This window comes from Nicotiana sylvestris, chromosome 5 (genome assembly GCF_000393655.2).
Source record: "Nicotiana sylvestris chromosome 5, ASM39365v2, whole genome shotgun sequence".
Lineage (NCBI taxonomy): Eukaryota > Viridiplantae > Streptophyta > Magnoliopsida > Solanales > Solanaceae > Nicotiana > Nicotiana sylvestris.
The window spans coordinates 13459843-13475307 of NC_091061.1; the positions used below are offsets into that span (position 1 = coordinate 13459843).

The 15465-nt window shown below is 35.8% G+C and overlaps 1 protein-coding gene across 1 annotated transcript; it reads left to right on the forward strand.

The window, feature by feature from the left end:
- Positions 1 to 1075: 1075 nt before the first annotated feature.
- Positions 1076 to 5730, forward strand: LOC104228672 (uncharacterized). The gene is made up of 7 exons (XM_009781184.2): positions 1076 to 1328; positions 2340 to 2425; positions 2800 to 2943; positions 3050 to 3158; positions 3863 to 3986; positions 4300 to 4579; positions 5360 to 5730. Exons 1-7 carry the CDS (start codon positions 1205 to 1207, stop codon positions 5462 to 5464), a joined length of 972 nt encoding a protein of 323 aa, XP_009779486.1. The 5' UTR covers positions 1076 to 1204; the 3' UTR covers positions 5465 to 5730.
- Positions 5731 to 15465: the final 9735 nt, after the last annotated feature.

Genomic DNA, 15465 nt, shown 5'->3' on the forward strand with positions numbered 1-15465 from the left:
TCCGAAACACGCCCGAGGCCTCCGGGACCCCTTCTAAACACACAAAAAGTTCTATAACCTAATACGGACTCGCTCGGGGTCTCAAATCACATCAAACAACGCCGAAACGATGAATCGCACCATGAATCGAACTTATGAACTTTCCAATCTTCCAATTTCTAGAACTCGTGCCGAAACCTATCAAACCAACCCGGAATGACGCCAAATTTTGCAGGCAAGTCCCAAATGACATAGCGGAGTTGTTCCAACTTTCGGAATCGCATTCCAACCCCGATATCACAAAAGTCAACTATTGGTCAAACTCCTCCATCTTCCAAACTTCAACTTTTCCAACTTTCACCGAATTGCTTCAATTCAACCCACGGACCTCCAAATCCAAATCCGGACGTACGCTTAATTCCAAAATCACAATCCGAGCCTATCAGAATCTTCGAAACTCCAATCCGAGGTCAAATACTCAAAAGTCAAATCTTGATCAATTCTTTCAACTTCAAGCTTCTCAAATGAAAGTCACTTCTAAAAATCCTTTCTGAACTTCTCAAAAACCCGAAGTGATGATGCACGCAAGTCATAATACACTGTGTAAAGCTACTCGTGACCTCAAACTGCCTAACCGGACGCAATTGCTCAAAACGACCAGTTGGGTTGTTACACCCGTGCTATTTTTACACAAAAATATGGGCGGATTAGGCGGGTTGACAAATATAGGCTTATTTTGTCAACACTATTATAGTTAACCTAACAACAAGTATTATACTTCGTAAAGAGTCTGCCCAAGGATAATTAGAAGACTGTTAAAGTAGTAAGCACCCTCTAGGTCCTACACTAAAGTTGCGGGTTCGAGTCACCAACAAAGCAAAATTGGGGAGCTCCGGGGAAGGTATAAAAAAAAAACAAGAGTAATTTAGGTCCAAACTTTATATTTATCTTAAGAAATATGTTGAATATGTAAAAATTATTAATTTAGAGTCTAGTAAATTAAAAGTACCCATAAATTTCAAATTCTTGAAATAAATATTTAAATAATATAGACCTCGTAATAGTCAATCTATTAGATACCTTTGCAATTGGTTTTGGGAGGACTTTTCTTTTTCTCTGTTCTGTTATAATTTCTTGACGATGAAGATGAACTCAATTTATCAAAGTACAGTTTATTTATCTATTTCTATTGATAATTGGAGGGGAAAGCAAAAAGGCAAAAGAAATGGCTCATTATTTGGATTCTTCTTCTTCTATAGTCCCTCCTTTGTTTGCTAAACCCAGCAAGGTTGATCTTGAAGCTGGTAACGTTAACCAAATTCAATGCCGTATTTGCCTTGAAAGTGATGGTGAGTTTTTATTACCCCTTCATTTTTTACTTTATGGGTTTGTGCAAAACTGCAAATATTCAATTCTTGCTTGAAATATTTGTTGGTTTGTGTGTATTATTAGGATTCCTGTTTGATTTTAAGTGTAAAGGTAGTTTCTTTGGGTTTAATTGAGTGGATTCTGCATCTTTCACATGTGGGTCCCCTCACTTTTGATAAGTGTGATGTCTGGACCAGCTTGTACTCAGCTGCTCGGCAAACTGTCGAGGACCTGCTATTTTCCACCACCATAGGTACTAAGTAACCGGGTTTGCCCCTGTTCAGACTGAAAGCCAAATTGTTTTAGCCCAAGTGCAGCTACTGTATTACTGAGAGGCTGAACTGAACGAAAATTTACATGTGGGGGTGGGGTGGGGTGGGGTGGGGGGGTTGAAGATGTGGTGTTTGTTTTGTTGTGGTACTCTCAGTTTGGTTTGAAAATGGTTAGTTGCATTGTGTAATATATCACACAGCTTTTATTCTATTTGAAATAGTCAGATTGAACTCTGCATATGTTCATAGATCATAGCTTATTCCAAGTCTGCTTAAAGGAGGAGAGTTACAGTAGGTTAAAGTTGATAAAGAATTGTTCGAGCTATGATAAAAGTCAACCCTAACGAAAGATGTCTCTGTGTGACTTATATGTTACGGGTTCAAGCCATGGAAGTAGCCCGTGCTGCCCTTTTTTTATGGGTAAAACAAACATAACTGATTTGCAATTGAGATATAGTTGATTGATCCATTGAAATTGTTCAGATCAAATGATTGATGGGAAAAACATTTTGACAAAACGGAGTTATTAGTTTGTTATCATTTCATGAATACTTCGTGTTGAATTCTTCTTTGGTTATTGTATGCAGATAATGTCTTTTACTGAATGCTTCTTGTTGAGTTTTTTCCTTGTTTATTATGTTCAAAGCATATTAGTAATTTTTTGGTTAGTGAATTTATTGAAGCAAGATACTTACGATCGTTTTAACTTTTCTTTTTCAGGTAGGGATTTTATTGCACCTTGTAAATGCAAGGGTTCATCAAAGTATGTTCACCGAGAATGCCTTGATCAATGGCGTGCTGTGAGGGTATGTTTTAAGAACATTTGTTCGTCAGAAGTTTTAGCCTTATTACCTCTAAACTTTGCCTTAACGTGGGATTTATTAAACATGCATTGATGCTTTAAAGAGTACGATTAGGAATCAAATTATCTTCATTTGTACTTGTATCTTGCATGAATAGCTTTCAGATTGGCCATTGTGCTTACTTTCATTTGTATATATGCTTACTGTATTCGATACAGTGTATCGTGAACTAGACCAAGTCTTCAATTAGTTATTGGCCTTTATATCATTATAGGCAAAGGCCGTAACTGCAGGCGGATCACTTCTTACTAAACAGCAATAAGCTTTAGTCATCAAAATTGAATATATGGTGTCACCTAAAATTTGTCTTTTTACAGGAAGGATTTGCATTTGCTCATTGTACGACTTGCGAGGCTCCCTTTTACTTGAGAGTTAACGATCTTCATAGAAAATGGCGAACCTTAAAATTTCGGTTCTTTGTGACTACAGACATTTTGGTCATCTTTGTCGCTGTTCAGCTTGTACGTGGGTTGCCCTTTTTACAGTTTTTTTCTTCATTTCAAGATATTACTTAAATAGTACTGGGGAACAATATCTTCAATTGATCACTAACCTACTGTTTTGCAGGTTATAGCTTCATTGGGATATTTGGTATATGTGATTGATACACATCAGAAGTCATGGCTTCGTTTGCATTGGGGGTTTGGTAGCGAACTAAGCTTCTACTACATATGCGGTAAAACATATTCATTCGCACTAGTTATCAGCATTTTTGTTTATTTTGTCTGCTTAATATTCTTTTTTTCCAACTGGATGACCAATCCAGATTGATGTACAAAACGGCCACATGTTAGATACAGTTTTTACCTATCCATGTTAACATGTAACTTCGGTACCAATAGGCCCCAAAGACCTGATTTTCCCTGCTGGTTTTAGGATTCTATGTCTTATTTAGCCGCCTTGGTAAATGAGATTTGGTTAGGGAGTGATGAAAGAATATGAGATAAACAATGTATTTACTTAGTTATTCCAAAGTTTTAAACACCAGGGCTTTGGTTCAATGGTAAGGACGTAATACATAAAAGTGTGGGTTAGGCACACACCACGAGTTCAAACTTTGTCACTGACTATTTAACTGGGAGAATGGTAGAGGGGCGGGCTCACACTGCCTCCGAGTTTTGAACTTGTGTGTACAGTTGGGATTGAAGGAGCTTACTCAGGAACTTCTCGGTTATTTAAAAAAACAACTGAAACAAACAGAAATGAAATAGAAAACAGTAGGAACAATCATGATGAAAGAGGCGTGAGCACTTGATGCATATATTTATTAAGATGCATATAGTGCATCATCCAAAATTCCAAGTTTACTATTTTCAGCACATAGCGATTCTTAAATGATAAAAGAGTTAATTTTATTGCTATTGGTTGGCTTTTGTGCAGGGGCACTGTTGTTTTTTGTATTGATGGGCATATCTGGTTGCTTCTTAACTTGCTTTGATGAAAGTGTGCGCGATGATTTGGGTCAGCCCTGCCAGAATACTTTGTCTTGTTGCTCTTGCGAGGGGTACAAATAATGTGTTTTATGTTCTTTTAACTTTCATTATTTGCTTCCAGATCATAGTAACCTTAATACTGCGCTGGGTACAAGTTCGTAACTGTTAGTTGACATCACAACGAAAAAAACCACTAAAGAATCTTTTGATTGATTATCTTTGCATCTTTAGTTTTTTAGTTTCTTTTCGATCTTTTGCATTAACATCTCGTACTATACTTCCCGGAGAATTGTTTTTTCTTTCTGATCCTTTTTTTCTTTTGGCATGCTACATTTGAGGAAATGGAGTTCGTTTGATACTGTTTCCTTTTTCCTATCATTGCAGAATGTGTGCAGATTGTCATACGCGTTGTACAGGTACAACTTATGTCTGCGTTGATTGTAACATATGCTCAGAGAATTGTTCGAACACGACATGTGAATGTGGGAATTGCTTTGGAGGTGGAGGTGAATCTGGGATACCGGTATTATTAATCGTAGCTGTAATTGTGCTAGCAGTGTTTGCCATTTTTGGCATGTTTTACAGTGTTTTGGTTGCTACAATGGTTGGACAGAGAATTTGGCAGCGACGCTACAACATACTTGAGAAAAGAATACTAACAAAGGTAAGCGATACCCTTGTTTTTGTTTCTCTTTCAAAATGTTTGCCGTTGTCATATATATACACACACACACATATATATGACTGTCTGTGCACAAAGGTAGCAGTTGATATAATCCAAAGAGTTGTCGCATAAGGACATGGGTGCTCGGTTAGTATTGGGTGGAAAACGTACAGATATTAGCATATCAGGAAGTACTACACCCTGATTTATGTTGCATCCGACTTTCTGACTATTATTGTGTACTAGCACTGCAAAATGTAAATTGCCAAACCCTTTTTTTTTTCGCGTTCCTATATTGACTGAAGGTATTCCAATGTTCTCTATAATTTCCATATACAATTCAGACAGACATTGTTGGGCAACTTTCCTTTACATACTAGTATTTTAGCCATTCCCTCCCTATCATTGTAATAAAAACTTTAAATAGAACTTCATAAGCAGGGGGTGAATGTTTTACTTTTTGATACTTGAAGTTCTAGTTTCTTTTTCATTACTCATTCCTCATAACTCTTACTGAGCTTATTTATTGTATTATTTATTTATTTTTTTCTTACATAGCAACGATAAAGTTGTTTGCGTGTGACCTATAGGTCACGGGTTCGAGTCGTGGAATCAGCTGCTAATGCTTGCATCAGGGTAGGCTGCCTACATCACACCCCTTGGGTGGGGTCCTTCCTCGGACCCTGCGTGAACGCAGGATGCTTCGTGCACCGAGTTGCCCTTTTTTTTTTCTTCTTAGAAAGCTTATTAGGGTTCTATCTGATATGCTTTCTTGTGTAGGAATATGTCGTTGAGGACGTAGGCGAGGTGGCACGTAATGATTGGTCACCGCCGCCATTGCCACAGGAGCATGTTCAGCACCTGGAATCACTTGGACTTCTATAAACTTGAAGGAGTTGACAAAGGGAAACAACAGAGGGATTACAGTCCATATTTACTCGAGTTTATGGATCTCCAAGGGACAATTCTTATTTACCCATACAAAAATTTCTTTGAACTCAATATTTTTCACTTATGTGCATAGTTTATAAATGATCACATGTTGAAGAAATTGATCATTAATAAATTATATGAAGCAACATGATGCATCTCAACTATAGGTTGCTTCAAGAAAGTAAGAAAACTCTCTCATAATTCCTTTTGACTTAAAAGTTTTGAGGTGCCTTTCCTACTTATGTTAACCTAATGGTTGCAAATAGGCGGGTTGGATTAGATTTGGGCGGGTGAAAATGGATTGAGCAAAAACGGGTTGGTCTCAATCTGCCCATATTTCATGCGGGTCAAAAACAGGTGGGTGCTAAATGGGCGGGTTGAATGTGAGTTTAACCAATATTATGTTAGTGTAATACTTTAACAAGTCCAATTTATAATTTTCCTTTTGCTCAGATTTTTTAGTGACATAAGCTCAACCGGAATAATATATACTCTTCATTATTAAATTTATTCAAATTTATCTATTATATTATAAACTTAAGTTACTCTTCCCATAAAATATAACAACATTTTATTTTAGGAAGAAAATGTGCTTAATGCACTTCAAGCAATATCACTAATAATATGTGACTGTAAGGGTGGGCATCGGTTCGGTTTGGCTATGAATATTATCGGTTTTGTCTATCGGTTATCGGTTTACAAATATCATAACCTGATAACCAAACCGATAAGATATTGGTTTTCGGTTATCGGTTTACAAATATCATAGCCCGATAACCAAACCGATAAGATATTGGTTATCAATAAGGTTATCGGTTAATCGGTTATCGATCATTATCGGTTCAGTTATCGGTTTACTCGATAAGATAAAACAACTAAAATAGTTTCGCAATGTATAAAACAGTTTCAGTATAAAATTGTTTTGCTAAAACAATTTTATAAGATTTGCAATGTATACAACAGTTTCGGTAAAATCAGTGTTCTTAAGATCTTCTTTGTTAAAACGACTAGCAGTAACTCTTTGTACATTGATATCTACTTTTTTACTCTAGTGCAGAATTATGTATATAGATTAAAAAGTTTATTAGTTATGAAATACAAATTTTATAACAACTGACACAAGGTAATTTTGTAACAGCTCAACAATTAAAGCACACGACAAATCTCACTTCAACTTTCAAACAAACTAAAGTAAAATCCAGAGCCAAAATGCTTTCAAACAAACTAAGAAAAAGATGAAGACGAAGCAACTAAAAACTTACACGAAGAATCAAGATGAAGCTGATCAATGCGACTGAGAAATGTGACTGAAGAGTGAAGTGAAGATGCGACTGGAGAATCTGATGGATCTGAGAAATGAAGTGAAGATGCGACTGAAGAGTGAAAGAAAGAAGCTGAGAAATGCGACAAACGTTGGCCTGAGTCTTTGACGGGCTGACTGGTGAGGGCGTGAGGCGGAGAAACTGAGAAAGATAGGGAAATCAAAGAGTGAACTATGAATTATGAAACCCTAGTATGTATATACTTAAGGGTAAACTAGTAAACTAGTTAATCCTTATTGGGTTATCTGTTTTACCCAATAACAGAATTGCCAAACCGAGCCCGAACTGATAACCCAATAAAGAAAAAATTTAACCCGTTACCGAACCGTTAACCCAATAACTCAATACCGATAACCCAATAAATAATTAACGATTCGGGTTATCGATTTTACCCGATATATGACCACTCCTAGGTGACTGTGCATTTTCCACTTTGTTCATATATTGTCTACAATCCAATTTAAAATCGAATAGATTCAAATAGCAACAATAATAGTAATAATAATAATAATAATTCAAATAATAATAATAATAATAATAATAATAATAATAATAATAATAATAAGGTAAAAGGTCCAGATTTGTCCCTCTACTATGGTATATAGTTTACATTTGTCCCCTGTTATACTTTTCGTCCAGACCTATCCCTACTGTTACCAAACTAATTAGAATTGCCATTAAACCTAACGTTCCTCTACTATGGCACCCGATCCCTCTATTAGTTTGTCCATGTCAGCTACCAAATCAGCAGGTGCCACGCTAAAATTAACCTCATCATCACATGTCAACCAACACCAAATTCCATGACCTCCATCTTCCTCTTTCAATCCAAAACTGTTGGACCAAGTAAAGGTTAGTTTTGAAGAGTGACAAAGGAACTCAGGATGAACCAGGTCCATCCCTCAAGTCCATCACTCAGGTGCACAAAAACAGGCAGATTCGAGCATGTGGTGGTTGCACGTGAAGGAGATAAGCTTAACTTGGTGTATTTAATATCTCTTGATCGAAAAGGTTGCATAATTGATAAGGAGAAGGACTCCTTAATCAAAGAGAACACAATTCAAGATAGGGAAGGAGTTAGAAGTTGAAATCAACTAGAACTCTTCCACCAAGGAAGAGTTGCATCAGAACTCTAGTTATTTCTTCATCTACTAACTGATGTTCTCATATTACAAGTGTTGCACAAAAACGCAGAAGTTAAACGTGAATTGAGAGCAAAATAGCAAGGCTTTTTGGAAGCAGTTCGTGTGTGATTCAAGTGTGCAAACCTGAAGCTACATGAACCAGATTGAAGAACCAGCTCCATAAAGAGTTTCATGTGTCTATCTTTTATTCTAGTTCAATTGTAGTAGGTGATTTTACATTGTACCTTTCAGCTTTTATAGAAGCAATTGTATTAGGTATCTAGAGTGTTCAAGTTAGAGTTAACTTGAAGTTGTCGCAACAGTTGAGACTGTGTGCCACAACAGGATTAGAGTTAATCCTTAGGTTTACAAAGAGTTTTTGTAAATGATGTTTTGGTTTAGTGATTTTAGTGGAAGTTTGAAAAAATCCTACTGAGTAGTATGTCGTGGTTTTTTCACCTTTTGAGCCGGTATTTTCCACGTAAAATCTCTGTGTTCTTTATTTTTTGTATTTATTATTCTGCAAATAGTAGTAGTTGGAACACATAGAAGAACCAAGTCCTTCCATAGTTAAGTTAACCGAAAATTGGTACCACACAAATCACCCCCCTCTTGTGTGGTATTGGCGCTTAAAACATCAAAAACCAAATCACCATTAAAGTAACATCCATTTTCAACCACCAAAAAATATCAAGAATCTTCTCCACCCATATTCGTTCTTTCTCCTCAAACCCACTACATTACACCCTTGCTGGAATACTCTTACGAACAGAAGAATTTTAATGGTGATAAAGCTTTTTTTTGGTTAAAAAGATATACATATTATAGATACTTAAAAACGTACAAAAGTGTTTGTAAGATGCATAAGCTGCATCAGTTGAAGAGAATTAGAGTTGGATACTATGTCCCCCTTATGGGAACGATTGTTATATACAGAACCTGGATTTGTTACTACAACACTATTACTAGACACAATACTAGTTAGGGAACTACTATTACATATCATAGTTGTTGATTTCATCAGTCTTCTTCTAAGTATTCCATCCTGATCTTGCTGGTAAAAAGGCTTGACAAAAAGTGGAGGACTTCCAAAAAGTATACAACTATCCACCGCATGCATTGCTCCATATTTAGCTAGACAGTCTGCGACAAAGTTTTGCTCTCTGTATATGCTTTGAATCTTTGGATTATCCAGCTGTAGGAGTAATAACCTGCAATCATTGATTAAATTACTGTATTGCATTGTAGGTATATTTAACATATCAAGTATTGTAGTTGCATCTGTTTCGATGGTCAGTGGTGTGAGTTGATGCTGGATAGCAATTTTTAGCCCCATTAGTAGTGCCAACAGTTCTGTCTGAACACTTGAGCCATGTTGTGCTCTTCCTGTATAATCCATTTGCAATGTTGATTACGAAACAACCCACAAATACCACATTTGTTGTGAGTGTAGGATGAAGATCCATCAATGTTTAACTTAAAAAAATGTCTGTTTGGTGGATGCCATTTTATATATAGAGGTAGTAATGAGTTATTTCTTTTTTAGGATTTGTGAGATAATAAAATTCAGCAGCCTGTTTGTATAGTAAAGGAATACTTGACTTAAGTTTTTGATGATCAAAATAGTTTTTATTTCTTATAGACCATAACTGCCACAAAGCAAAAGGCAAGATTATGGAAGATGGAATGTTACAAAAGGAGGATAATGGCTGCTTATGTATAAAGTTGTGTAACCAAGTTGTATGATCAATTTGAGGTGGAGTATTTATTTGTGTAGTGGATATATTAATAGCAATCCAAATTGCAAGAGCATTATGACACTGAAGGAAAATATAGTTTATAGTTTCAGGGACCATATGACATTGTGGGCATAGAGATGAATTAATAATGCCTAATATATGTAAATAAGAAGTTGTAGGGAGTCTTTCATGACAGATTAACCATAAGAAGAAAGAAATTTGGGTGGTATGTTAAGTTTCCAAATCCACTTATAGTTAGTAAACTCATTTGTTGTTGGTTGATTGAGTCCATTTAGGAGAGTATTGTACATAGATTTCACAGAGAATATCCCATTTGGTGTAATTGCGCAATATAATGTGTCATAAGTTATGGGCACCATTGGTATATAGATATCAGTGATTGCATATTCTAAAGAAGGAGGTACTACGAAAGGTAATTTATCTAGGTGCCATTTGTGATTGAAGTAATAATCTGACACTAATTTTCCGTCCTCAGCTTGGGGGAGGGGTCCTGATATATAATTACGAATCAAAGAATTATGAGTTAGCCAAGGATCATTCCAGAATTTTACGTGTTGTCCAGTAATTAGGTTCCATTTAAAACCTAATCCACAGTTGGACCAACCTGTAAGAATATTATGCCAAGTTGATGAGACTTTATATTTGATTAAAGTGGGTGGCCTTAGGTAACTATGCAGTAATACTTGAGACCACAGGTGATTAGGGTTTTGAAAAAGCCTCCATGCAAGACTCGCATGCAAAGCTTGGTTTTTGGTACTAAGATTTTGTATGCCTAATCCCCCTCGCTCTAAAGGTTGTGTAACCATAGACCACTTAATAAGATGTAACTTTTTCTTTTGAGGAGTGGTGTCCCGTAGAAAATTTCATTGGTATCTATTAAGAGAGGAAATAATATAAGAAGGTAGTGTAATATATTGCATTAGATGATTAGGAAGGTTGTTTAAAGTTGAACATATTAAGGTCGTCCTTCCTGCTTTAGTTAAAAAATGTGTTTTCCAACCTGCCAATTTAGATTTGAAATTGTCAAGTAAATATTGATAATCTCGTTTAGTGGGCCTTGTGTTAAATATAGGGAACCCTAAATATTTCCCAAAACCTTTGCCCTCACTCATGTGAAAATTTTGTAGTATTGAAACTCTTATATTAGCACCACAATTCTTGGAAAAGAAAATTTTAGATTTCTCAGAGTTAATGGTTTGCCCAGATTGATGTGTAAATTGATTGATAGTGTTAGCTATGGATTGACATGAGGTAGTTGTAATTTTGGATGTCAAAATGATATCATCCGCGAAAAATAGATGTGATAATTGAGGTCCCTTTCTACCTATTGAAATTGGTTGTCAAATATTATAGTCAACTTCAGTATTTATTTTCCTTGATAGCATTTCCAAGCATAGAATAAATAGCTAAGGTGATAGAGGATCCCCTTGTCTAATGCCCCATGTAGGTGTAAAATAATCAATAGGTGTACCATTAATCAAAATAACAGTAGTAGTAGTTGTTATACAAGACATTATTAATTTAATAAAAGTTGGTGGAAAATTTAGAGTGTGTAATGTGTTGTAAATAAAATACCATTTCAATTTATCAAAAGCCTTTTCAAGATCCAACTTTAGAAGCATATTTGAATTGTTACCCTTCATTTTATGGAATCTAGTGATGATTTCTTGTACGATAATAGCATTGTCAGCTGCTCTTCCATTTTTCTGAAAACTAAATTGAGTTGGATGAATAATGTGTTCCAGGACTGGTTTTAGTCTGTTAACAATTATTTTCGTAATAATCTTATAGATTGTATTGCAAAGACTAATAGGTCGGAATTGTGATATAGTGGAGGAATTCTTATTTTTTGGAATTAGACAAATGAAGGTTGTATTTATAGAAGGATCAATTTGATGGTCCAAGAAAACTTTATGACAAAAATATTTGACAGAGTTCCCTATGATATGCCAATATTTTTGATAAAATAATGGATGCAATCCATCTGGCCCAGGAGCCTTTAGAGGTTTAAAGGAATGGATGACAGTGAGAATTTCATAATCTTGTCAAGGAGTTGTTAAACAAGACTGCTCATTTGATGTTAATATATTAAAGGGCTGTAAAAAAAGTTCTTTTAGTAGAAATAATTTTTTGAGTTATAAAAGATGATAGTAGTATTTTGTAATATCATCTTTAATCTGATGGGGGTCAGTAGTCCAATTACCCCCTAAGTCTTGAAGAGCAGTTATACGATTATCTCTTCTTCGATTTAATGTAGTAAGGTGGAAAAATTTGGTGTTAGCATCACCATTATTTAACCAATCGATTCTTGATTTTAACTTCCAAAATTCTTCCTTAAGCTTTAGAATATTATTAAATTCTAAAGTTAAAGTTTTTTCCAGATTTTGTAAAAAATTACTCATTGGATAGTGGAAAGAAGCTTGAATACCACCTAGTCGTGCCAATAATTTCTGTTTATGCTTAAAAATATTTCCAAAAGTAGCTTTATTCCAATCTTTTATTTTTCCGTGAATTGATTAATAGCAGGAAATAAGTGCAATTTTTCTAGCCAAACTTGTTCGATCACTGACGAGAAATAGGGGTGGGTAGTCCATATAGTTTCTAATCTAAATTTTTTTTTCTAGGCATTGAACAGTGTTGGAGCTCAATTTTAATCGGACAATGATTGGAGTGAGTTCGGGGAAGGTGTGTAACTAAAGCATCAGGATAAATAGTGATCCAACCATAATTAGCTAAAACACGGTCAATACGTTCTAGTATGTTAACACTATTATGCCTACCATTTGTCCAAGTGTAACGACTACCCTTGTATCCTAAGTTTGTTAAGTGGCTACAACTAATAACTTATTAGTTCTTGAATTATTTATAGGTAATCCACCAAATTTGTCTACTGCATGTAATATCTCATTAAAATCCCCCCTAACATCCAAGGTCCCTTATTAGTTATCATACATACACATTATATTTTCCCATAATGTTAGTCTAGTTGCTAAATTAGTACTTGCATAAATAGCACTAAATAAAAATTTAAATGGTAAAGGAAGAACCTGAACATGACAATGGATCTCTTGTGTAGTAGTGGCCACCTGCTCCACATTGAATATAGCTGAATTCCATATTATAACAATTCCTCCGGATTGACCTACAACAGATACCTTAATCATACCTGTGAACTCAAAATCATCATTTAATATTTGATGAGATTGTCAGTGAGTTTCCAGCAGAACCACCACTGAAGGCCTATTGTAGTCTAGTAAAGATCTAAAATTTATTCGGAACTCAACTGATTGAGCACCCCTACAATTCCAAATGATGAAGTTCATATGACTTATGAAGGTTTCATTTTGACTATCACTGGACTCTCCTGGACGAAGCCTCAATGTGGGGAGGAATAGCATTGCATACTTTCCTACCGCTGGATTTGCTGCTGGCCTTAAGCGAAATGATGTTGCAAGTATATTTGGGGGGCATCTTATGAAGATTTTTCTTTCGTACTCCTCTTTCTGGACAAAGACCTTGATGCCATCCAAACATGCATGTATTGGACGTGTTTCTCTGTTGTAGGCGATTGCTGCATCTAGTTCTGCCTGAAAAATCACCTCTTGTTCGAGTGGATTGGGATGCTAGGTGGTGGTGGTGTTGGTGAAGGGGGTTTTACTGGTTCCAAGAGTGGTGTGTATGGTTGTGGATCCCAGTAAGGTTGAATCCAAGGGTTGGCAGGAGTGGGAGTGGGATAAAATTGCATTTGTAGTAGATTTGGATGAAGATGTGTTGGATTCCAAAATGGTGTTGGTAGAGGGAGAGGATGGTATGGTGCAGGTGAGGTGCTTGCATCATTGACCAATGGTAACGAGCATAAAGGTCTGTTTCCAATTGCATTCCTTCCGCCACTATTTGTGTTAAGTCACTCGTATGGTTGATTAGTATTGTCACCTCTTGGTGATTGACCTCCATGGTGAATGTTAATTCATGGTTGTGAAGTCCCGCCTCTAGCCAAGATGATAGTAGTGTTGGTGCATGTGGGATATGAGCATTGTATATGATTGTGTTGGGCTTCATTATCAGATGTGGTGGAGGGTGAGAGAATGGAGTTTGATTGTGTTGAAGACGATAGGTGTTTTGCCCTATTTGGGTTTGTGGTCTTCGTAAATGATTTAGCAGGTTGAAGGGGAACATCTTCTAAAATGAGAGGATTTGGTAGTGGGTTAATCAAATTGTTATGAGCTAGATTTGATTGAATAAGTATAGGCAGAACTATATCAATGGTAAAAGTGGACGGTTGAAACTAATTTTGAGATGGTGTAGTGGAATGGATTTTAGAAGTGGAGGACTCATCATTACCTATTTGCATGAGGCTACAATAGGTGTAATTGATGGTGGTATTCCGATATTCGAAGAAGGAGGTGGATGATTTTCTAGGTTAAGTAGGTGGTTTTCGTATGTAGGTGAAGATGGTGTATTTGGGTATTGGGGCATGTCTTGTATGTGGGGTAGGATAACGTGTCCATTTGCATGGATAGTGATAAGGTTTTGTATTGTAGGATGGATATGATTTAGTTTTGGAGGAATTTCTGATTGGACCAAGTGGTTTGGTATTTGAGTGGACTTTGTGTTGTGTAATTGGCTATTTGTCGTTTGATTTGATAATGGATTACCATTATCAGATTCATTATCATAAAGATTAGAAAATTTATTATTAATTAAAAAGGGAGCAGGGGATGTGGTTAGCTTAGAGCTATTAGTGTTAATATGATTTATAGTTAGATTAGTGAATGGAAGAGTATTAGGAGTAATTACCCTTGGTTTACTTGACTGACTTGCGGAATTTGTCCCCACTGCATGTGTTGATTGCAATTGATTTTATGTGTAAGTGTTTCTTTTAAGGGTTGATTTTTTCGGAAATTGAACAAGTTTCCATTCTTCAGGAGCTGACATTGATGTATTTGAAGTGGTAGGATTTGTATTTAGTATGTGTTCCTTGTTTGAGGTTTTTGTAGGAGGATCAACTTGTAAAAGATAATTACAAGTCCTTTGATTATGACCCATTCGACCACACTTAATGCAAAGCAAGTTTAATCCTTCATAAAGGACAATTTGTCAATGATTTCCAATGTATATGTGTGTCCTTAATGGCTGGTCCAAGGGTACTTCCACGCATAATCTAGCATATTGTCCTCTTGTTGTTGAAGAGGTACAAGTGTTTACTGTTAATAACTTACCAATTTTTTGACCTAGTTTCTAAAGAATTTGGTAATCATAGAATTTTGTAGGTAATTCTGGTAATCGTAGCCAAATAGCAGAGGTAGTTAATTTTGTCGCAGAAGCCATAAATTTAGGCTCCCATTGACGAACGGATAGAAAATGATTTAGAACAAACCAAGGACCACCCTGTAAGGCATGATTTTTATTTTCCTCCTTTTGAAATTTCAGTAGGAAAAAATCTAACCCTAAGTCAATTAGAGGGAGGTTTTTAGTTGGTTTCCATAACGCATATATTTTTTGTCTATGTATTTGATGTCCAATTTTAAGACCAAAAACCTTAACAATCACTGCATGTTGCCATGGTTTGTAAATCCTGTTTTTTTTTTTCCAAAGATAATGGTATAAAAATTGAGGGATCATTTGGTGCCTCAACTTCATCAGTAATCTCCAAATTAAAGTTTAGTGGTTCTTGAGAGATAGGCAGTGGAGAAGAAATATTATGAGAGTTTAAAGTTCGTAGGTATGATTTTTGAAGGGGAGATGAA